Source organism: Misgurnus anguillicaudatus, chromosome 19, assembly GCF_027580225.2.
Source record: "Misgurnus anguillicaudatus chromosome 19, ASM2758022v2, whole genome shotgun sequence".
NCBI classification, from domain to species: domain Eukaryota; kingdom Metazoa; phylum Chordata; class Actinopteri; order Cypriniformes; family Cobitidae; genus Misgurnus; species Misgurnus anguillicaudatus.
In genome coordinates this window covers 49,043,809-49,068,268 of record NC_073355.2, presented here as the reverse complement: position 1 = coordinate 49,068,268, position 24,460 = coordinate 49,043,809, and the positions used below count along the sequence as shown (strand labels likewise).

Genomic DNA, 24,460 nt, shown 5'->3' with positions numbered 1-24,460 from the left:
AGACGGTAGACGCTCGACTGTGAACACAGGAAATCACGCAAAATCTTGCAATGTTTCTCGGGTCCAAACGTGACTTTACAGTAAACAAAGATGGCAAACAACGGGCATAAAGAAATTTCATTAAATACACTGGACTGCTTTTTTTACATCTCTGGTTGTCACAAAGGCAGAAAGCCTAAATGTGCATGTGTTGTGGAGACAAGTAAGTGAAGAGCGACGCAATAGAGAGACGCAAAAGAGAGACGCAACGCTGCTGCTCTGTCAAGTTCATCATCTAAATTTTATTTTCTTACTATCTTGTTCTATATAATATAACTTATTAGTTTATCAAAGGAATACTTTACCGTGACGATTATTGAACAGTATTACTAAGCGAAACGATTTATCACTAGTAAACACCCAGTGTTAGCATATAGCCCGCTAGCATCAACAAACGGTGCCGGCTCAAGTTAGCATTTGCTTATGTCTGCTTACTGTAAATCTGCCTTTACGGACTGCATTCGGATGAACGGAGACCCCATCGCCCAGCATGAAAGCAGTAAGACTCCGCTTCTTATTGTAACCTGCACTACTTGCCACATGTACAGTTTAGCTTCTGCCGTTAGCACAGAGGGGTTTACATTCACTAAGTGTATTGAAGTAGTAAGGCTGACTGAGAAGGTTGCAGAACTAGAAGTGCGCATCCGAACGCTAGTTGAGGACAGTAAGACCGCTAATGTTAATGTTACAAACACTGTTTGGGGTGCCTCTAGTGTTAAGTGTAATACACATGGCTCGGTTCTGACATCAGAGTCAAGGCGGCAGACTAACTGGGTGACTGTCAGGCGGCATAGTCGTACCCGGGGCCCACCAGGTCACGCTCCTGTAGTAATTTCTAACAGATTCTCCTCCCTCAGCAATACACCTGCTGATATGTCTGTTAAAAGTGCCCTGGTAATTGGTGATTCTATTCTCAACAACATGAAGATTGAGACACCAGCCACCATAGTCGAATGTATACTGGGAGCCAGAGCGTCATGACATTAGATGCAAACTTAAAGTGCTGGCTAATGCTTGCCTTGTCTCTACCTATCTCAGCAAGCTTATTAAAGAAAAACATAACAACCCTCGTTTAGCAAAGTTTTAAACTGACTAGAAACAAAGAACAAACAGAAACCAGTAGCAAACTCCAACACAATAGTAACTACTTCATGAACGTCTTTACTAAGAAAATAACTGTTACTAGGGAAAACATCGACGCTACGCAAACAGCCACTGCTCTACCCAATAGTACATTTGATACTAGATTACCATACGAACATCTTGAGTCATTTAAACCTTATACAATAGTAGAGCTGTCTAAATTAGTAACATCATCCAAATCATCATCCTGTATATTAGACCCCGTTCCCACAAAACTACTTAAAGAGGTATTCCCTGTAGTGTCAGACCCAGCACTAAATATCTTTAACTCATCGCTAGACTTAGGATACATTCCAACAGCTTTCAAACTAGCATTATTAAACAACCACACCTTGACCAGGGAGATCTTAATAACTTTAGACCGATCTCAAACCTCCCTTTTCTTTCTAAGGTATTAGAAAAAGTAGTGACAAGCCAGCTATGCACATTCTTAGTGAATAATGGTACGAATGAAAAGTTCCAATCAGAATTCAGGCCCCACCATAGCACAGAGACAGCACTGCTTAGAGTTACAAATTACCTCCTTTTAACATCCAATCATGGTGAAATCTTAATCCTTATATTACTAGACCTTAGGGCAGCCTTTGACACAATAGATCACACAATCCTACTCAAAAGACTAGAAAACTATGTTGGTATCAGTGGTCTTTGTTTATGTAAATAAGGAAGAGTCATATCAATCCCTGGTTAAATACGACGTACCACAGGGTTCCGTTTTAGGTCCTACCCTATTCTCGTTATATATGTTACCTCTATGAGACATTATCAGGAAACATAACATAATTTTTCACTGCTTTGTGTATTATATCCAGCTTTACATCTCGTCACATCTAGCAAAACCCACCAGTTTTCTAAGCCAACAGACTGCATTAGCGATATTAGGGACTGGATTGCACATAACTTCCTTATGCTAAACTCCAATAAGACAGAGATACTTATTATCGAACCAAATCGCTCCAAACATAATTTGATAGTTTGTTGGAAGGGGGGGGGGGGTCGGCCCCAAATCAGCCCGATCACCCCTTGGTGTGTACCCAGCTTAAACTGCAATTCATCAACTGGCTCGCTACAAAAGAGAGTCTATCCCCATAGACTCTCATGTTATGATAATAACAAATAACAGACTTCAAATGAATAATAAACAAAAATTAATTGATGAGACTGAAGGGCAGAGCAGCTGCACTGAGACAGCGGCAAATTTCAGAAGGACTTGCAGAGATGAGGTTGCTCTGGGCGTTGTACACAGCGCTGACTGCCCGCGGATCAACTTGAACTCAAATATCCAAAATTTTCAGAGAAAATGTTAATATAGGTGCTATCTTTACTAACTGACCACGGATTTGAAGTTTATTCATCTATATTCTCGACTAAACGGCTACATTTTATGACACAAAAAGAGTAATGTTTCAAATATTGTGCAGACTTTAAGCTCTACTGCCGTTGACGCGAAATGCATTCTGGGAAACTTTTCTGTCGCAAGTCCACACAAGTCACCTCCTGATGCATTCTCGATAAAATGAGTGGATCAAGAACACATTCTGAGATGTTATGTGAACTTGACTTGATGTGAACTTGGAATTGGAACAGTTCTTGGGCCGCAATTGATGATGTTTCACAAGAACACAAAATGAGAAACGGTCCCAATCTTTTTTGCCATACGCCATTTTTGGCTTTTGTATGCATGTAGACTTTGAGTAAGGATCCTCCAGACAGTTTTATTAATAAGACATCATCTGATTTCTAAACTTTGTGCCATATCCATCATCATCATCATCATTTAGTTTTATTTGAGCATCTAATACATAATAACAAATTTCATTACAATACAAGTAAAGAAAAAAAGAAAGACAAAAAAGAGAGAAATAAAGAAAAATAGAAACGATGCTCAAAAGGGGTAGGTAGAAGCTTAAGCTTATTAACACCTACCCCCTTTTATACCATTAAGCCGCAATTACATTTATTAACCAATAAGACAGTCGTCACATGTTTATGCTATTCTGTTCCAGTGACTGTACAATCAACAATAATTGCTCACAACCCTTCTATTAAGACATGAAAAAAAAACTCTTCAATAAGTACAAGAACTGTTGACACATGAATGTTTTCTACTGATTGTGAAATCTTGCGTGTTTTTTAAGATTAGCTTTTGTTTTGAAACTCTTTTTACACTCATGGCATGTGAACGGTTTCTCTTTAGTGTGAGTGATCAAATGTGCACTAAGGTTCGGTTTTGTCCTGAAACTCTTTCCACACTGTTGACACACGTATGGTTTCTCTCCAGTGTGAATTCTCACATGATCATCAAGGGCACGTCTTACTGTAAAACTCTTTCCACAGTGATGACATGTGAAAGTTTTTTCTTCTGTGTGAACTGTCATGTGTGATCTAAGAGTGCCTTCACTTGTAAAACTCTTTTCACACTGAAGACATATGTAAGGTTTCTCTCCAGTGTGAGTTTTCATGTGAGTCTCAAGTCCACGTTTATCTATGAAACTCTTTTCACACTGAGGACATGCGTGAGGTTTCTTTTCGCTGTGAGTTATCATGTGTTTCTTAAGTTGACACTCCATACTGAAACACTTTCCACACTGAAAACACACGTGAGGTTTCTCTCCTTTGTGAATTTTCATGTGTGTTATAAGGTTACTCCTACTTCTGAAACATTTTTCACACTCATGGCAAGTGAACGCTCTCTCTCCAGTGTGAATTCTTGCATGAATCTTAAAGTTACTTTCAGAAGAAAAACTCTTTCCACACTGAGAGCATATGTAAGGTTTTTCTCCAGTGTGAGACCTCATGTGAGTCTTCAGTTTACCTGCTGTTCTAAAACTCCTTCCACACTGATGGCACGGATGTGGTTTCTCTCCGGTGTGAATCCTCATGTGTATTTTAAGGTTGGGATTTGTAACAAAACTCTTTCCACACAGATGACAAGTGTAAGGTTTCTCTCCAGTGTGAATTCTCAAATGTTTTCTAAGGTTACTTGCAGTTATAAAACTCTTTTCACAGTGATGGCACGGATGCGGTTTCTCTCCAGTGTGAATCATCATGTGTGCGTTAAGGTGAATTTTTATTGTGAAACTCTTTCCACACAGATGACATGTAAATGGTTTCTCTCCAGTGTGAGACCTCATGTGTATCTTAAGTTTAACTTTATCTAGGAAACTCTTGTCACAGAGATGGCATGCGTGTAGCTTTTCCCCACTGTGAGTTTTCATGTGCTGGAAAAGGCCTGAGTTAAAGGTGAAACTCTTTCTGCATAGTTGACAAGTGTAAGGTTTCTCTCCAGTGTGAATCCTCAAATGCTTCTTAAGGTCACCGGCAGTTGTAAAACTCTTTTCACAGTGATGGCATGCGTATGGTTTCTCTCCAGTGTGAATCCTCATGTGTTTGTTACGGTCACCGACAGTTGTAAAACTCTTTTCACAGTGATGGCATACGTGTGGTTTCTCGCCAGTGTGAATCCTCACATGTTTGTTAAGGTCACCGACAGTTATAAAACTCTTTTCACAGTGATGGCATGCGTGTGTTTTTTCTCCGGTGTGAATCCTTACATGTAAGTTAAGGCTAACTTTTGTTCTGAAACTCTTTCCACACTGTTGACATGTGAAAGGTTTCTCCTCACTGTGACTACTCATGTGTGTTTTAAGGTTATCTTTTCTTCTGAAACTCTTTCCACACTGTTGACATGTAAAAGGTTTCTCCTCACTGTGATTACTCATGTGTGTTTTAAGGTTATCTTTTCTTCTGAAACTCTTTCCACACTGTTGACATATGAAAGGTTTCTCCTCACTGTGAGTCCTCTTGTGATCTTTTAGGTGAGCTTTTCTTCTGAAACTCTTTCCACACTGTTGACATGTGAAAGGTTTCTCCTCACTGTATGTCCTCTTGTGATCTGCAGGGCGTTCATCTTCACTGAAACTATTTTCACACTTTATGTCTTCTGTCTTCAGAGTTTCTTTCTGTGAAACATTATGGTTTATTTTTACAATCTGATGTTTCTCATCCACTTCAGCTTGACTCTCCTCTTTCACTTCAATCATATCTAAAATAAAGACAGTAAATAGTTCATATTGATAAACCAGAATGACAAAACGCATTTGAGATGTCATGTATCCATGTAATTTTAATGTGAAGTACATTATGTAATTTCTATTGTCAATTTCTGTTCTAACTCTTGTGCTGTGTTCAAAACCCTATAACAAATGTCCTATAAATGTCTGTAAAACTTCCTTGTGCTGTGTGTAAGCTAGTGCAACAACATTATATCAGTGTAAATCAAATAAACTTACTGAGAAAACATTTAGGTGACATAATTTAAAAACGTTTATACAGTAGCTAGCTAGCCAGAATATCAGATATCTAAATGTAAGCTAGCACCATTATAATAACTATAATAATGGTTATTACGTGTATATGTGTTTGTATGTTTTTGTTTATATGTATTTCCCTAAATTTCCAAATAATTCCCATTAAGTTTCCAATTTGGAGTATTTCCAAAATTCCTCAGATTAGATTCCAATAGAAAGTTTCTGAACATTTTTTGGAAACTTTCCACCCCTTTGCAACCCTATCTGGGAAACATTTTGGCAATATTAAATAAACCATGACAAAAAATTGCAGTGTCGATCACACTAGTCTACTTTAAATGTTGATTTAGGAAGTTTGTTTTAAATTGCTTTTATTCTGTACACTATGGCACAGAGTCACACTTGTGGTGTTCTTGTTCAAAAATAACCGGCCATTTATAGTGAAGGTGGAAGATCCCAAAACCCAGAATGTTTTTTTTCTGAAACAGAGAGCAAAGTAAGACTTGTGCTGCCCCCTGTCAAATATAAGGCCCTGTTTACATTAGAGCATTTGCGTTTAAAAACGGCATTTTAAAAAGAATCTTCATCTACACTACATACGACCATAAACGCATGAAACATGACCAATCACGTAACTGGGCATGCGCATAAAAGTGTAAAATAACTTATTACTCGAATAATAGCTTACCTTTGCGCATTTATGCAGCCTAGGGGTGTGCGATATTGACAAAAATTCATACCTGGATCCTTTCCCAGCAACTACAACAGACACTATTTCTGAACCTATAAAAATGTGGTTGATGTAATAGGTTGATGTTGATGTTATAAACCAAACAGAAAGGTATTTATGATTTAAAAAGGAAGCATTCAAGTAAACAGTACTAAACAGTAGCGAACTTGAAGCAAAAATAAATTTCAGCAAATGCAAACTTCAATCAAACATAATAAGAGGTGAAGGCTTTAGCCTAAAGAAAGGCGTCAGAAGCGAGCATGTACAAATTACTCGATAGCACCACCTACAAAATTTCAAGAAAACAGCCCCCCGCTAGGAAAAAGGTACAGATAAAATATTTGGTAGGTTCATCTATCAACCCAAGACCTACAGAAAAGTATCTTGGAGCTAAGCTCTAAACCCCACAGGAAGTCGGCTATTTTGAATTTTCACTGTGATTTCTGTGCAAATTTTGGCATTTTCAGGCTTCGTACTTTACCAAACTCCTCCTAGAGATTTTATCAGATCATAACTATATTTGGTCAATCTCATCTAAAGTCCTTTGCAATGTTAAATTGTGGAGATCTTGACTTTTCGTTGGAGGTTGTGTCTGTGGCCTGACAAATTTAGGCGTTTTCGTTCTAACTCAGGCTTACCATGTCCAATCTGACCCACGCTTCACATGTTTGATAAGAGTCCTGTCCGGAACACATCAACATGACAATTTTCAGTTATAGTCATAGCGCCACCTAGTGGCAACAGGAAATGCCATGTTTTACACTAGGATTTACTGCTCGTACAGATTTAATCATCATATTTGGTCAGAATGATCTTAAAGACTTTGCGATGATAAATTGGGAAGATCATGACTTTTTGTTGAAGGGCGTGTCGGTGGCGGCCTGACAAAGTTTAATGTTTCGCCATGGAACAGGAAGCTGTTGTAGTTCAGGCATACATTGTCCTACAACCCTCAGATGTCACATGTTTAATAAGGATATTGGCCTGAACACATCAACCTAGCAATACTTAGATACAGTAATAGCGCCACCTTGAGGTAGCAGGAAATACCATGTTTTATGCTGTGACTTACAGCTCTTAGAGATTTAACCATATCAACATTATATTTCATCAGTCGAATCTCAAGACCTTTTGTGATGATAAATAGCGACGACCTTAAATTTTCGCTAAAGGTTGTGTTTGTGCCGGCCTCGCAAAATATTGCTAAATGAATTGCATTTTTGACAGGCTAAACATGCTCAAAAGTCATGAAGCGTTGCACACGTGTCAAATGTGGCTAAAATTTTCATTTGATATAGGCTTCAGATCTGGGGGTGTAAAAATGTTGGTGAATAGCCACCATGTACAAACAAAACTGGTTTGGACTGGAAAATTGGGAAGTAAGATGGTAGGTCCCTTCAGGGGGTCAAAAGAACATCTGGAAGATATGTAGAGTTCCTTAAAGATGGAAAATAAAAGGAATCATGTCTTTGGAAATTAACTGTCTGTACTAATTTTAACATTAAAAAAGTCTCATACTGTATATCTGGCACAGTGGTGGGTGCAATACACTACATCCAATGATAATAGGGGAAGGCTGTAACACAAAATAATGTTCTACTGTGACTGTGCTAATAACACTTTATGGAGTAATCTGTTCCTGTCACTTGCAATCCTTTAGAAGTGATTTCAGTGCTAGACCAACATTTCTTAGATCACCTGAGAATCTGTACCTCTCAGTCAGATATTTCTCATGCCTTAATGCTCGTCTACACATTGACCTTGTTACGTACATAATCGAAGCCGCCTTTCAACTTCATCAGACATTTTTTATCTCAACAACTGCATTAATAAATGTATTCATCAAAACCCTGACAGCAGTCTTCATAATAATACTAAAATAACAGCATGCATACTTCAATGAATGACATTATCTTTTTTAATGCAGGACCATGAAGTGACTAAAACACATTAATATCTGGTAGGATTGACAGAGGAACTAGCCGATTAATCTGAAATGGTATAGTCTGCTATAGTCTGATCTGTACTTGGTATGGAGCTGGACTGGATTCATGTTGTGGCTGAGAGAAGAATACTGTCAAACTAAGTTCAATTCTGGACAATCCCTTTCACCCACTAGGGTGCTGGCCAACCAGAGAAGTACATTTAGTCAGAGACTGATTACTGCTAAGTAAGCGTTTTAGAAGATCTTTTAAACGTGTGGCCATTCGGCTATATAACTCCTCTTTGTAACTGCTGGGACAGTGCACTATTGAAGTAAATTACCCTTTTTTATATTGGTATAGTATATTCATTTTTTATGTCTTATCTATTCATTTTTAAAATGGTTGATTGGCATATTTAAATGTATTATTTTATTTCTTTTATCTTTCATTTCTATAATTGTAAAATGAAAGCAATTTCCCCCTGGGATTAATAAAGTTCTTTTAATTGAATTAATTGTTAGGCTAGCAGCAAAAAGAACATCTCCATAGTAACTTAATGTAGATTAATATTGCCTCCCTTCATGAAACCGAGCCAATTCAGCCAGGATAACTGGAAAATCCCAGTTTAATCCTTTATCTTGCCTTTGTGCAATACCCCTCAGGTCTTCTCCAGATCCTTCAGGTTTTGGGACTGTTACAGGGCAACACGGAGTTTCAGCTCCCTCCGTAGATTTTCTATTGGGTTCAGGTCTGGAGACTGGCTAGGCCACTCCAGGAATTTGAAATGCTTCATACGGAGCCACTCCTTAGATGCTCTGGCTGTGTGTTTGGGGTCATTCTCATGCTGGAAGACAGAGTCACAACCCATCTTCAATGCTCTTATGGAGGGTTTTTTGTTGCCAAAAAACTCACGATACATGGCCCCTATCCATCCTCCACTCAATACGATGCAGTCGTCCTGTCCCCTTTGCAGAAAAACAGCCCCGAAGCATGATGTTTCCACCCCCATGATTCACGTTTGAGATGGTGTTCTTGGAATTGTACTCATCCTTCTTCCTCCAAACACGGTGAGTGGAGTTGATACCAAAGAGTTCTATTTTGGTCTCATCTGACCACATGACCCTCTCCCATTCCTTCTCTGGATTATCCAGATGGTCTTTGGCAAACTTCCGATTGGCCTGGACATGTGCTGGCTTGAGCAGTTGAACCATGTGCACCTGCAGGATTTTAATCCATGACGGTAGCCCTGTTTTACTAACAGTAACCTTTGGAACTGTGGTCCCAGTTCTCTTCAGGTCATTGACCAGGTCCTCCTGTGTAGTTCTAGGCTGTTCCCTCACCTTTCTCAAGATCAGTGATACTCCACACAAGGTGAGATCTTACATGGAGGCCACGCATGTCACCCTCCACATTTAGACGTGCTCTGTGTTTTGTTTTAAGTAATTTTAAAGTTGAAAAGGCAGACTCGCAAAAATAAGTGGTTGCAAAAGGAAGAAGGCATTTCAGAGCACTCTCAGCTAGGATGGGAAAGTCTTTTCTTACATACATCCAGTAGTTAGAGAGGGAAAGAGCCTCAAATTTCATTTTTAAATCCCATGAAGAAGTCCTCTCAATCAGCCCCTCCTGTGTCAAGGTCAGGGAAACAGTCTTTGAAATATCCCTGGAGGTGTTTCAGGTGGGATTGTATCAGTGGAGAAATGGTGTCCATCTCATTACCAGATGACAGCAGCTCTTGGTGTAATAGTGGGAACATTTCTGTTACTCCCTCCTTGAGCTTGTTTTACTACAGCGTAATCTTCAGGGGAAAAGCACGCACTTTGTCTTGCATACATGCACTATGTATGTGTCACGCCCTTGCATGCTTTGGTTAAGCACATTCAGATGACAAAAAATGTCAGCCATATATGCAAGTTTGAGAATCCAGGCTGCATTTTAAAACAGTCAGCAAGCTGATGCTTTTCAGACAAGAGAAATTCTGCAACCTCCCTCCGCAACTCATACAAACGGTTCAAAACTGCTCCCCGTGAAAGCCAGCGTACGTTTGAGTGAAGCAGCAGTCCATCAAAACGGGCTCCCATTTCTTCACACAGAAGAGCAAACAGCCTGTGTTTCAAGGGGCGTGCTTTAATGAAGTTTACTACTTGTATCATGTCCTGTAGTACTTGATTAAGCTTATCATCTAACCGTTTAGCCACCAGTGCATCTCGATAGAGCATACAGTGTGTGAACGCGGCATTCAGGGCTTTCTGTTTGATGAGAGCCATCACCCCACTGTTCTTTCAACTCATAGCCATGGCCCCGTCAGAACACACACCCACGCAACGAGACCAGTCAAGTCTATTTGAATCAATATATTTGTCCAGCACTTGAAAAATCTCTTTCCCGGTGGTTCTACTTTCAACTGCTTTGCAAAACAGTAATTCCTCGACAACATTTCTTGGGAAATTAATCTTATGTACACAAGCAACTCGGCAGCGTTAGCGACATCCTTACTTTCAATTTCGAGAGGGCATGTTGGGTAAAAGTACAAAAACACAGCCTGAACCCCAGAGCTCAGGTAAAGAAGAAAAGGATAGAGAATCCAAAAGCAGAACTCATGGAGACCAACCCAAAGAAGAAGAGTGCAAGTGAAAGGAAAGAGAGAAGACCCCCAAAAACATATTCTTTTATCCCCTTGCCTTGACCATGTGACTAAACCCAACATCACATTCAAACTGACCAATCAGAAAACCACCTTTAACCCCCACTGTACTGACTAAACAGCTTTGCCAATAGTCTTTGATCACTATTAAGCCCTTTTCACACAGACATTCTGAAAAATACACAGAAAAGGGATCCTGGATTTTTCCGGGATTCTTAGATTGTTTGTTCATTCACACTGCCATGATTACCCGGCATCTGATGGTCCCGGAAAGACACGTGACCTGTTGAAAGTCTCGCCCTATCTTCTACGCAGCATCTGAAGTTTGTTTTTATGTATTATTTCTCTCTCCAAAAAACACTCGTGTGCATTTTTGTTTATGCGCCGTTCTAATGCTGGTGAATGATCTCAGCTTTTGAGTGGATATTTGACAAGCTCCCTGATCTCTGCTTTAATACAGTTTTCAGACTTTTCTCATCGTGATTGTTTATATGCTTTTAAAACCTGTATTTTGAGGAGCTGAACGATATATCTTGTTGGGATGACGCGCAGGAATTTTCGTTTATCATAGCTCAAATGAGCAAGTGACCCGATATTCTTTTATGCAGCTGAATGATCTCCGTTTCAACGCAGTAAGTGACGAGCTAACTTACCTGATATCTGCTTCAGTCCAGTTTGATGACATTTCTCGTCGTGAATGTTGTAAGTCCCTCATTTTAAAGAGTCGAACCAACTTCATGTTGCCATGACACGCGCGTCCTCACTACGGCACGTGCGTCATTGTTTATGCGTCTCATTTATCATTTCCTGATAACTGCTTCAATCTAGTTTGCAACATTTCATATTATCTCTCGTTTTAAGGGGCTGAACCATAACTTTTGCTGTGATGATGTGCACGTCCTCACTACAACACGCCCATTGCATTGTTTCGGCTTCTTGTTCACACAGAGGGTTTTCCGTGTATCTGACTAGGTCCTCTTTCCGGCAACGATCCCAGAAGATTTACGGGACGAGTTTGTGTTCACACAGACGCTTGTCTGGCAATTTTACGGGTATTTTCTTGGACCAAAGGTCTGTGTGAATGGGGTTTTAGTAAGCACAGAAATGCAGATGGTACAGGATGGAAACGGGGGTTGTGACAAATTTCTACAATTACAATACTACAGGTCCATTCTTTTTGTCAACTTGTTTTCCTTCAGTTAGGCCTAATTAATCCGAGCTTATGCATCTAATGTTTTTGTGAAAATAGTATTATATGAGAATAATTTGGGTAATATTAAATAAAATATGACAAACATGTGCATTGTTAGGCCATTATAGGGGGGCTTTATTGTTTTATTTCATTGACTATGGACCCTGTAAAGTAGCTCTGACCACCCCATTTAATGACAGCTCTGCCACTGTTCATATAGAGACCGGACCTTACACTGTATTCAAACTAATTTTTTATTTATTATTATACCCTTATGCCCCCTAAATGATCATCTTAGAATCTACCCTGTTGACCACATTAGTCTACTTTAATGTTTAACTAGTTAGTTTGCTTTTATGCTATAAACTATGTAATGGAGTCACTATTATTATCAATATCATTAGCAAGACCTGGTTATAAACTATTTTTTGTAGGCCAGTTATTTTTATGACCAGGAACACCACAATATAAACAAGGTGGGGAATCACAAAAAGCCACAGAGATTGTTATAGTCTTTAGAAACAAAGTAAATACACTTCAGTCTGATGCAATAACTTTTACTACTATTTTTGAGTGAAAGAAAATTCTCTCCATAATGACGTGAACACAACATGAGGTTTAACTGTAGTAGAGCATTACATGGAGATCACAGTCATTCAATCCACTGAAGGTTGCTTTGGATAAAACTCTTTACCTGATGTTTCAATCTAATTCTACTGAATTTATTATAGATGCAGAAAGTTATCATCTCATGGATTTTAGTTTATTTTCCCCTCGTGTTTCTCAATGTTTTTATGATTATTCCTCAACCATCAGTAAAAAAGATTGAAAAATAGACACCAACCTATTTGTTCCTCAGTATCTTCTTCCTTTATTCTGCATGGTTGTGGATCTGTCATCTTCTCAAGCTCCTCTTTCACCGGCATCAACATTATGTCATGAAGATTTTTGTTGTCACACATGGAGTGATTTCTCTGTGTGTTTGACTCCAGCATTTATTGGTGGATTGTTGTAGGAGGAGCTTCACTGAAGGTCTCAATCACTTTCACTCTATGGGTGTGAACTAGAAATGAAAGAAGAGACATTAAAATATTTAATGTCAGTGAAACATTTACCATCTGTTTCAAACTTTTTTAGTTTTATTTGTAACAAATAATTGGTTTATTTCTAACTTTGATCCTCATGTTTTGCTAAGATTGACTGTTATGTTATAGGGGTGTAATAGTTCACTTGTTCTTTCTCATGCATTAATTACAGATCTGAATGTTTGGTGTAGACCTGGGTGATTTTACATATTTTCATTTAATTTAAAAAAACATTTTGATGCAATTTTCATTTTATTTAAATTAGAAGATTAAGGTTTTAAATAAAAGTTAGTTACACACGTCAAAGTGAAATGATGCAGACATCATCGTATTATTGCAGCAAGGTTTTCCTGCACTGAAAATGAATCAGGACCCACCCAGATTACAAAAACACATTTATATTATTTTATTTACTTTTGACGCTTGTTTAGTGTGTTGTGATTCGACAGCAGCTTAGCTTAGCAGAGCAGTTGGAGCTTAGCTGGCGACTTATGTATTCTTGTGGGCGGAGTTTAGTCAAACACTCTTGCTTTGACGTCATTAAAGCTGGAAGTAGAGGACTGTAGTGCAAACCGGCCGTTGCTTTGAAAGGTGAATTCTGTTAAAGAAAATATATTGCCTGGCATTGAACTTTGAGCATTTTACAGGTATTATTTATGCTATTATAGCAACATTACACACTTTCTATGGTTTTAAAAATAGGATCAGAAAGAATGTGACCTTTAAAAGAAATACAAGAGAAAGAGACCCAGAAACGTTGTTTAATTTCTAATTTCTGGATGTTTTTAGCCTAGCTGAGATTTTCAGAGATATGAAGTCCCAGGAACTTATGGCTGTCAGTCCGCTCAACTTCAATCCTCTTGATGGTTAGAGGCTGTAGAGGGGAGGTCTCCTCCTAAAGTTCAGAATGAGTTAATTTGTTTTAACAATGTTAAAAACAAGATCATTGTCCTCCCCAGTGACCATGTGAACCATATTGTGAGGAGGCCAAGGATAGTTGTATAATCTGCATATTTACTGACGATGTTGTTATTGTCCGAGTTGGTGACACAGTCATATGAATATAGTGAAAAAAGTATAGGTCTGAGACAGCAGCCCTGTGGGGCTCCCGTACTCACTGTCAGCTCAGCTGAGACCTTCTTTCCCTTCTTCACCACCTGTGGCCTGTCTGTGAGGAAGTCTTTGATCCAATTACAAGTGGACGTTGGTACTCCCAGTTCTATCATTTGCCGGTCAACTTTATTGGCCACATCGTGTTAAAAGGCAGAGCTGTAGCCCAGTAACAATAATCATACTATATAATCAACATATTTATTGTGAGTGTCCAGGTGCTGTAAGATATAGTGAAGTGCCAGTGCCACCGCATCATCCACTGACCTGTTCGAGCGGTAGGTAAACTGAAAAGGGTCTTATGTTTCTGGAACCACAGAGTTGATGAGCTAAAAATACGAGGAACTGTTCCTTGGAGAAGTGTTAAAGATGTCCATATACACCTCCACCAACTTTTCAGGACAGACTTTAAGGACCCTCTGAGCCAGGCCATCAGGTCCTACAGCTTTATGAGGATTCACCTTCCTTAGAGCTTAAGCACCTGTGAGTGCGTCACCTGCAGTACAGTCTCATTTGAGTTATAGGGGGCTTTCAGGGGGATGTCTCTGGTATTCTGGTCGAATCTAGCATAAAACGTGTTAAGGTTGTCCAGTAGAGAGGAGTCTTTGATAACAGTTTTGTTTATGACTTTCATGTAATTGGTAACAGACTCTATTCCTTGCCACATCCTTCTACTGTTTTTTTCTTTGTAGCAGTTTTCGAGTCTCTGGGTGTATATATAAAGTTACTGTAATTCCCCTACTTTTAGCGGTAACGAGCATGTAACAAAATATTTTTTGTCTTGATGACGTATGCCGCCTACAAATGCAACCTCGGGAGGCTTCAGATTGAGAAGGGGCCAGCATGAATGTAGTCTGAAAGCGCGAAAGGCGGAGCACAACATGGAGGCACAACATGGATTCAGCCATTCGAGCAACTTGCCCGTATGTATTGTAAATAGCAGATTCGTCACTTACGAGAATACTTTGATTAGTAGGTGGAAGTAATTACACATGAATGAGCACATATTTTTGAAAGAATACATGGGTTTTGCTAAGAATTAACTCAAAAAAAAACCTACACAGTTTAGCTTTAAGATATTAAACAAAGAGTGTTTTGGAGGCATGAAAGTAAATTTCTTCATCTTGTGTTTTTTTAGTTGGGTGTGTAAGTCACCAAATCCAACCTTATATTACTTTAATCACCGTCTTGTTACCTAAAACATAACATTATTTTGAAACATGTTAGCAACTCCTAGTAACTGATAGCTGGGATTGAAAAAAAATGTACACAGCAGGGTTAGTTGTAACACAGTGTACACAATGATAATGAAATAAAAACAATGTCAATACTATTAATCAAAATGATAATTTAATACAATATCAGGGGAAATAACCCACAATTATCATTTTGTGTCTTAATTGTGCAGCCCTTTCAAAAAATATATTTATACCCATCGATGCATAATACAAGGATGGTTAGATGAAGGATTATGGATGGATGAATGTGTGGATATCTATATTATAGATATAAACAATATCCACCTTTAGTATATAAACTGAATTTGATTTGATTTAAAACGTTATGTTAAAATACATTTTCTAGCAGATGTTACAACAAACCCTCTGTTTGTTACAATGAACTCCACATATGGAGTAATGTTTGCACTCCTTTCACTTTCAGTATAATTGTAAGATAACGGTAGGTCCCACAAACTAAGTGTTCATTTCTAGCAGAGATGTGTGTGTTGATTGTGTAAAAAAATAACTAATATAACTTAAATATTTTTTGAACGATAGAGCTAAAGCTAAATATCGTTACTTTGTGCCCCGCTCTCCCCTAACGTTGCTAAATATTAAGGTAAATAATAACTAAAATAATGATTATTAATACAGATGCAGTTCGCGGTTAGTTTTAAAGTTGTCTGAATAGTCCACAGCTTCTATGTTTTGTGTCCTCTTCAAAGTATACCGATTCATCATAATACATGGAAAAAACTGCAAACAATGATATTGGTATTATATGTGGTGGACATTACCTCAAAGTACACAACTGTGTATGAGTCAGGAGATGTTTATGACGCTGTCCGGACAATGAATCCTGCTCCAGAGACAACAGTGAGTCCGGGTCAGAAAACTTAATCTCACTGCTAACAGTTAACGTATTAATAAATCCTGCCGACAAACCAAGTAAATAATTAAAGATAATTTAATTAGACTTTAGTGATGCCCGCTTTCGTAACACTGCTTCAGGAGATTCTAAACGTTCTTCTTCTCTTCGTTTATTGTCTTTCTTCTTCTTTCTTTTGTGGGTTTATTGTCGGGTTGCGAACCAACTTTAAAGGTGCATACCGCCACCTACTGTAATGGAGTGTGAAAAGAATGATTCACCGACTGTTTGAAAGATCGTATAACACCCTTATCTAAATGGCTTTAAAAACAATAGGATGCAATATTACGGTCTCGTTTTTTATTTCAAGTTATCCAAATAAATATTTGCGTTCCCTGCTTAATCTCATTTGCCACAAAACTCTCTGTATTCTCTGACTAACAAATTACACAGTAGTCTGCAGTATTTTTTTTAACGTGGGTGTAATTGAAAGAAAATTACTGATGGAGGGGATACAATTACAGATTGAACTATCTTATGTAAAATAGTATGTGATATTATATTGCTGGCTGCAATGTTTTTTATGCAAACATTTTTCTTTCAGTTCAGCCTGTAATGGTCTTATTAACATTATATCACGCTAACATTGCAAAACCAGTTTTTTTATATTTTGAATGCAAAGCAAAACTTAAATAAGAATAGACAAAACACCAATAATAAACAATTCCGTACTTTATTAAACAATCACATAAACATCATCTTGCTGTAGACAGGAGAAAGCAAAGAAAAAAGGAAGAAAGACTTGTATTAGTGACTTTACTTTTCATCTTCAATTGCATTAAAAATAACTCCTAATTTAAGTCACTTTGGATAAAAGCGTCTGCTAAATGAATAAATGTAAAATAATGTAAATGCATAAGTAATTATTTCCTGCAGGTGATTTTTCCTTCTTTTTTCAGTCTTTTGGAAACTGCTGTCACATTTCTCGACTTCACTTCAATAACAGATGAATGCCTTTGTCAAAAATATTGTGTAATAACAAATACTATTTTTTTGCAAATGCAATTTACAAGCATACCTAGAATGATAAGAAAGGCCACGGAGGAACACCTCCTCAGTTTCCTGCCAGGATAATGCCTGCATTTCACATAGGCCATGAATGATGGTCTGTCCATATAAATTAATACATTAATTATGTTGGCTTGAAAAAGCCAACATACTGTTATTCATCTTAATCTTATTAGTGGTGCTTGCATTTATGCAAAGCATCACTATTACTATTGCTCAGGGATATTATTATTATTAGTGGTGCTTGCATTTATGCAAGGCATCACTATTACTATTCCTCATACTTATTATTATTATTATTAGTGGTGCTTGCATTTATGCAAAGCATCACTATTATTATTGCTTTCGGTTATTATTAGTGGTGCTTGCATTTATGCAAAGCATCACTATTACTATTCCTCAGGGATATTATTATTATTATTTTTATATCTTTATTCTTATGTCGCATAAATTTCGGCGCGTAACTCGTCCCACACGGTTTGTCGTAGACCCATAAAAGAGGGCCCAAATTGACCGGTTTATTGAGGAATGGTGTGCTATATCTTTTTTAAGGGATCGGGTGCAGGATTTTCGAAAGGGGGGCGAAAAACCACCCGAAAAATCCCATTGACTTAACATTGCGCCCAACTTTGACCAGTCATAGCTCCACTCGAGGATTTTGTAGAAACACGTGGGTTACAACATTTGAAGAGGGTGGAAGACTCTGTAAGAACATACATCACAATGGGGTGTAAGTTGTACCCCTGGGGTGTAAGAGGCACCCGAAATTGCCCATTGACTTATAATGGGGCAGGAAACATGCCCATATAAGGGAATAAAACAGTTCCAGATGGGATATCTTTGCTTTACAGTGTCGTAGAGATAAGTGGGTGGGCTCATTTCACTCGGGCATCCAATCAGTCTCTCAGGATCATCCCAGAGCTATTAAGCCACGCCCCTAGCAACAATTTTGGGCACCCTAGCAACATCTCCCATAGACTGCCATTATAAAATGCCCAGATGGATATCTTTGCATCACACTGTCATAGAGACATGGGGGTGGGCTCATTTTACTCAGGCATCCAATCAGTCTCTCAGGATCCTTACATAGGTATTAAGCCACGCCCCTAGCAACCACTTTTGAGCACCCTAGCAACTTAAAATTCAAACAGTTATATCTCGGCATCCGAACATCGTAGAGAAACGGGGGTTGGACTGTTTGACTCGTGACTCGGCGTGTAATCATTATGGGATGCCAATTTTTTCCCTAGCAACCAAATACAGTACCCTAGCAACAGAGTAAACAAAGCCTTATATCTCGGCATCAGAACATCGTAGAGACACGGGGGTTGGACCGTTTGACTCGTGACTCAGAGTGTAATCATTATGGGATGCCAATTTTTTCCCTAGCAACCAAATACAGTACCCTAGCAACAGAGTAAACAAAGCCTTATATCTCCGCATCAGAACATCGTAGAGACACGGGGGTTGGACCGTTTGACTCGTGACTCGGAGTGTAATCATTATGGGATGCCAATTTTTTCCCTAGCAACCAAATACAGTACCCTAGCAACAGAGTAAACAAAGCCTTATATCTATGCATCAGAACATCGTAGAGACACGGGGGTTGGACCGTTTGACTCGTGACTCGGAGTGTAATCATTATGGGATGACAATTTTTTCCCTAGCAACCAAATACAGTACCCTAGCAACAGAGTAAACAAAGCCTTATATCTCGGCATCAGAACATCGTAGAGACACGGGGGTTGGACCGTTTGACTCGTGACTCGGCGTGTAATCACTATGGGATGCCAATTTTTTCCCTAGCAACCAAATACAGTACCCTAGCAACAGAGTAAACAAAGCCTTATATCTCGGCATCAGAACATCGTAGAGACACGGGGGTTGGACCGTTTGACTCGTGACTCGGAGTGTAATCATTATGGGATGCCAATTTTTTTTCCTAGCAACCAAATACAGTACCCTAGCAACAGAGTAAACAAAGCCTTATATCTCCGCATCAGAACATCGTAGAGACACGGGGGTTGGACCGTTTGACTCGTGACTCGGAGTGTAATCATTATGGGATGCCAATTTTTTCCCTAGCAACCAAATACAGCTCCCTAGCAACAGAGTAAACAAAGCCTTATATCTCCGCATCTGAACATCGTAGAGACACGGGGGTTGGACCGTTTGACTCGTGACTCAGAGTGTAATCATTATGGGTTGCCAATTTTTTCCCTAGCAACCAAATACAGTACCCTAGCAACAGAGTAAACAAAGCCTTATATCTACGCATCAGAACATCGTAGAGACACGGGGGTTGGACCGTTTGACTCGTGACTCGGAGTGTAATCATTATGGGATGCCAATTTTTTCCCTAGCAACCAAATACAGTACCCTAGCAACAGAGTAAACAAAGCCTTATATCTCCGCATCAGAACATCGTAGAGACATGGTGGTTGGACCGTTTGACTCGTGACTCGGAGTGTAATCATTATGGGATGCCATTTTTTTCCCTGGCAACCAAATACAGTACCCTAGCAACAGAGTAAACAAAGCCTTATATTTCCGCATCAGAACATCGTAGAGACACGGGGGTTGGACCGTTTGACTTGCGACTTGGAGGGTAATCACTAGTGGATGCCATTTTTTCCCTAGCAACCAAATACAGTACCCTAGCAACAGAGTAAACAAAGCCTTATATCTCCGCATCAGAACATCGTAGAGACACGGGGGTTGGACCGTTTGACTTGTGACTTGGAGGGTAATCACTAGTGGATGCCAATTTTTTTCCCTAGCAACCAAATACAGTACCCTAGCAACAGAGTAAACAAAGCCTTATATCTCGGCATCAGAACATCGTAGAGACACGGGGGTTGGACCGTTTGACTCGTGACTCAGAGTGTAATCATTATGGGATGCCAATTTTTTCCCTAGCAACCAAATACAGTACCCTAGCAACAGAGTAAACAAAGCCTTATATCTCCGCATCAGAACATCGTAGAGACAGGGGGGTTGGACCGTTTGACTCGTGACTCGGAGTGTAATCATTATGGGATGACAATTTTTTCCCTAGCAACCAAATACAGTACCCTAGCAACCGAGTAAACAAAGCCTTATATCTATGCATCAGAACATCGTAGAGACACGGGGGTTGGACCGTTTGACTCGTGACTCGGAGTGTAATCATTATGGGATGCCAATTTTTTCCCTAGCAACCAAATACAGTACCCTAGCAACAGAGTAAACAAAGCCTTATATCTCGGCATCAGAACATCGTAGAGACACGGGGGTTGGACCGTTTGACTCGTGACTCGGCGTGTAATCATTATGGGATGCCAATTTTTTCCCTAGCAACCAAATACAGTACCCTAGCAACAGAGTAAACAAAGCCTTATATCTCGGCATCAGAACATCGTAGAGACACGGGGGTTGGACCGTTTGACTCGTGACTCGGAGTGTAATCATTATGGGATGCCAATTTTTTTTCCTAGCAACCAAATACAGTACCCTAGCAACAGAGTAAACAAAGCCTTATATCTCCGCATCAGAACATCGTAGAGACACGGGGGTTGGACCGTTTGACTCGTGACTCGGAGTGTAATCATTATGGGATGCCAATTTTTTCCCTAGCAACCAAATACAGCTCCCTAGCAACAGAGTAAACAAAGCCTTATATCTCCGCATCAGAACATCGTAGAGACACGGGGGTTGGACCGTTTGACTCGTGACTCAGAGTGTAATCATTATGGGATGCCAATTTTTTCCCTAGCAACCAAATACAGTACCCTAGCAACAGAGTAAACAAAGCCTTATATCTACGCATAAGAACATCGTAGAGACACGGGGGTTGGACCGTTTGACTCGTGACTCGGAGTGTAATCATTATGGGATGCCAATTTTTTCCCTAGCAACCAAATACAGTACCCTAGCAACAGAGTAAACAAAGCCTTATGTCTCCGCATCAGAACATCGTAGAGACATGGTGGTTGGACCGTTTGACTCGTGACTCGGAGTGTAATCATTATGGGATGCCATTTTTTTCCCTGGCAACCAAATACAGTACCCTAGCAACAGAGTAAACAAAGCCTTATATCTCCGCATCAGAACATCGTAGAGACACGGGGGTTGGACCGTTTGACTTGCGACTTGGAGGGTAATCACTAGTGGATGCCATTTTTTCCCTAGCAACCAAATACAGTACCCTAGCAACAGAGTAAACAAAGCCTTATATCTCCGCATCAGAACATCGTAGAGACACGGGGGTTGGACCGTTTGACTTGTGACTTGGAGGGTAATCACTAGTGGATGCCATTTTTTCCCTAGCAACCAAATACAGTACCCTAGCAACAGAGTAAACAAAGCCTTATATCTCCGCATCAGAACATCATAGAGACATGGGGGTTGGACCATTTGACTCGTGACTCGGCGGGTAATCACTAGTGGATGCCATTTTTTTCCCTAGCAACCAAAAACAGTACCCTAGCAACCGGAAAAACACAGCCTTATATCTCCACATCAAAACATCGTGGAGACACGGGGGTTGGATCGTTTTACTTTTGGCTTGGAGTATAATCATATATGTTACCCAGAATTTTGCCACGGCAAGCACCACTCACATTTTCTTCAGGAAATGTACCTATCTAGTTAGTGGTGCTTGCATTTATGCAAGGCATCACTATTACTATTCCTCAGGGATATTATTATATCTTTATTCTTATGTCTGCACAAAATTTCGGCGCGTAACTCGTCCCGCACGGTTTGTCGTAGAGCCATAAAAGAGGGACCAACTTGACCGGATTGTTGAGGAGAAGTGGGCTATATCTTTTATAAGCAATCGGGTGCAAGGTTTTCGAAAGGGGGGCGAAAAACCACCCGAAAAATCCCATTGACTTAACATTGCGCCGAACTTTGAAGGGTCATAGCTCTGCTCGAGGATTTTGTAGGAACATGTGGGTTACAACATTTGAAGAGGGTGGTAGGCTCTTTAAGAACAAACATCACATTGGGTTGTAAGCTGTACCCCTGGGGTGTAAGAGGCACCCGAAATTTCCCATTCAAAGTCAATGGGCGAAAATCCCATAGACTTAACATTGCGAAAAACTTTGACGGGTCATAGGTCCGAGCGAAGATTTCGTAGAAACATGTGGGTCACAAAAATTGAAGAGGGTGCTAGACTCTTTCAGGACGTTCCCCACAATGGGGTGTAAGTTCACCCTAGCAACCATTTTGGGCACCCTAGCAACCTATCCCATAGACTGCCATTATAAAATGCCTAGATGGATATCTTTGCACCACAGTGTCATAGAGACATGGGGGTGGGCTCATTTTACTCAGGCATCCAATCAGTCTCTCAGGATCCTTAAAGCCTTACTAAGCCACACCCCTAGCAACCACTTTTGAGCACCCTAGCAACATAAAATTCAAACAGTTATATCTCGGCATCAGAACATCGTAGAGACACGGGGAGTTGGACCGTTTTACTTGTGACTAGGGGTGTAACAATTGGGCACATCATTGGCCACTCCCAGGCCACGCCCCTAGCAACCAAATTTGAGCACCCTAGCAACCGAATAAACAAAGCCTTATATCTCCGCATCAGAACATCGTAGAGACACGGGGGTTGGACCGTTTGACTCGTGACTCGGCGGGTAATCACTAGTGGATGCCATTTTTTTCCCTAGCAACCAAATACAGTACCCTAGCAACAGAGTAAACAAAGCCTTATATCTCCGCATCAGAACATCGTAGAGACACGGGGGTTGGACCGTTTGACTCGTGACTCGGAGGGTAATCACTAGTGGATGCCATTTTTTTCCCTAGCAACCAAATACAGCTCCCTAGCAACAGAGTAAACAAAGCCTTATATCTCCGCATCAGAACATCGTAGAGACACGGGGGTTGGACCGTTTGACTCATGACTCAGAGGGTAATCACCAGTGGATGCCAATTTTCCCCCTAGCAACCAAATACAGTACCCTAGCAACAGAGTAAACAAAGCCTTATATCTCCGCATCAGAACATCGTAGAGACACGGGGGTTGGACCATTTGACTCGTTACTCAGAGTGTAATCACTAGTGGATGCCAATTTTTCCCCTAGCAACCAAATACAGTACCCTAGCAACAGAGTAAACAAAGCCTTATATCTCTGTATCAGAACATCGTAGAGACACGGGGGTTGGACCGTTTGACTTGTGCCTGGGAGTGTAATCACAAGTGGATGCCAATTTTTTCCCTAGCAACCAAATACAGTACCCTAGCAACAGAGTAAACAAAGCCTTATATCTCCGCATCAGAACATCGTAGAGACACGGGGGTTGGACCGTTTTACTAGTGACTCGGCGTGTAATCACTAGTGGATGCCAATTTTTTCCCTAGCAACCAAATACAGTACCCTAGCAACAGTGTAAACAAGGCCTTATATCTCCGCATCAGAACATCGTAGAGACACGGGGGTTGGACCGTTTTACTAGTGACTCGGCGTGTAATCACTAGTGGATGCCAATTTTTTCCCTAGCAACCAAATACAGTACCCTAGCAACAGAGTAAACAAAGCCTTATATCTCTGCATCAGAACATCGTAGAGACACGGGGGTTGGACAGTTTGACTCGTGACTCGGAGGGTAATCACTAGTGGATGCCATTTTTTCCCTAGCAACCAAATACAGTACCCTAGCAACAGAGTAAACAAAGCCTTATAACTCCGCATCAGAACATTGTAGAGACACGGGGGTTGGATTGTTTTACTTGTGGTATGGAGTATAAACATATACTGTCCCCCGAAATTTGCCACGGCAAGCACCACTTCACATTTTCTTCAGGAAATGTACCTATCTAGTTATGTTGGCTTTGAAAAAGCCAATATATTGTTATTGCTATTAAACTTATTTTTATTATTATTATTCCGCTTTCTTCTGAGACTAAATTTCCGACACTAACTCGTCCTAGGGCTTTCAAGCTACATGCACCAAATTTTCCACAGACCTTCAGACTGCTCTGACTTAGTGTGCTATATCTTTTCTAACTGATGGGACCTTCCGAATTCCTAAACGGGGGGCTCGAACACCCCAAAATTTCCATTGACTTAACATTGAGACAAACTTTGACGGGTCATAGCTGTGAGTAAGAAACTTGTAGAAACTTGTG

At 39.9% G+C, this 24,460-nt stretch overlaps 1 protein-coding gene across 4 annotated transcripts in view; it reads right to left on the bottom strand.

The window, feature by feature from the left end:
• Positions 1-2,168: 2,168 nt before the first annotated feature.
• Positions 2,169-24,460, bottom strand: part of LOC129422198 (uncharacterized) — a 261,102-nt gene continuing 238,810 nt past the window's right edge. For 2 of the 4 annotated variants that reach the window (XM_073856530.1, XM_073856529.1), the window contains one exon: positions 2,169-5,227. In XM_073856530.1, coding sequence (XP_073712631.1) covers positions 3,288-5,227 — 1,940 coding nt within the window. In that variant the 3' untranslated portion in view covers positions 2,169-3,287. Of the gene's footprint in view, positions 5,228-12,824; positions 13,044-16,192; positions 16,462-24,460 lie in introns of those variants that run through there. The other 2 variants (XM_073856528.1, XM_073856527.1) reach the window with 2 other exon arrangements.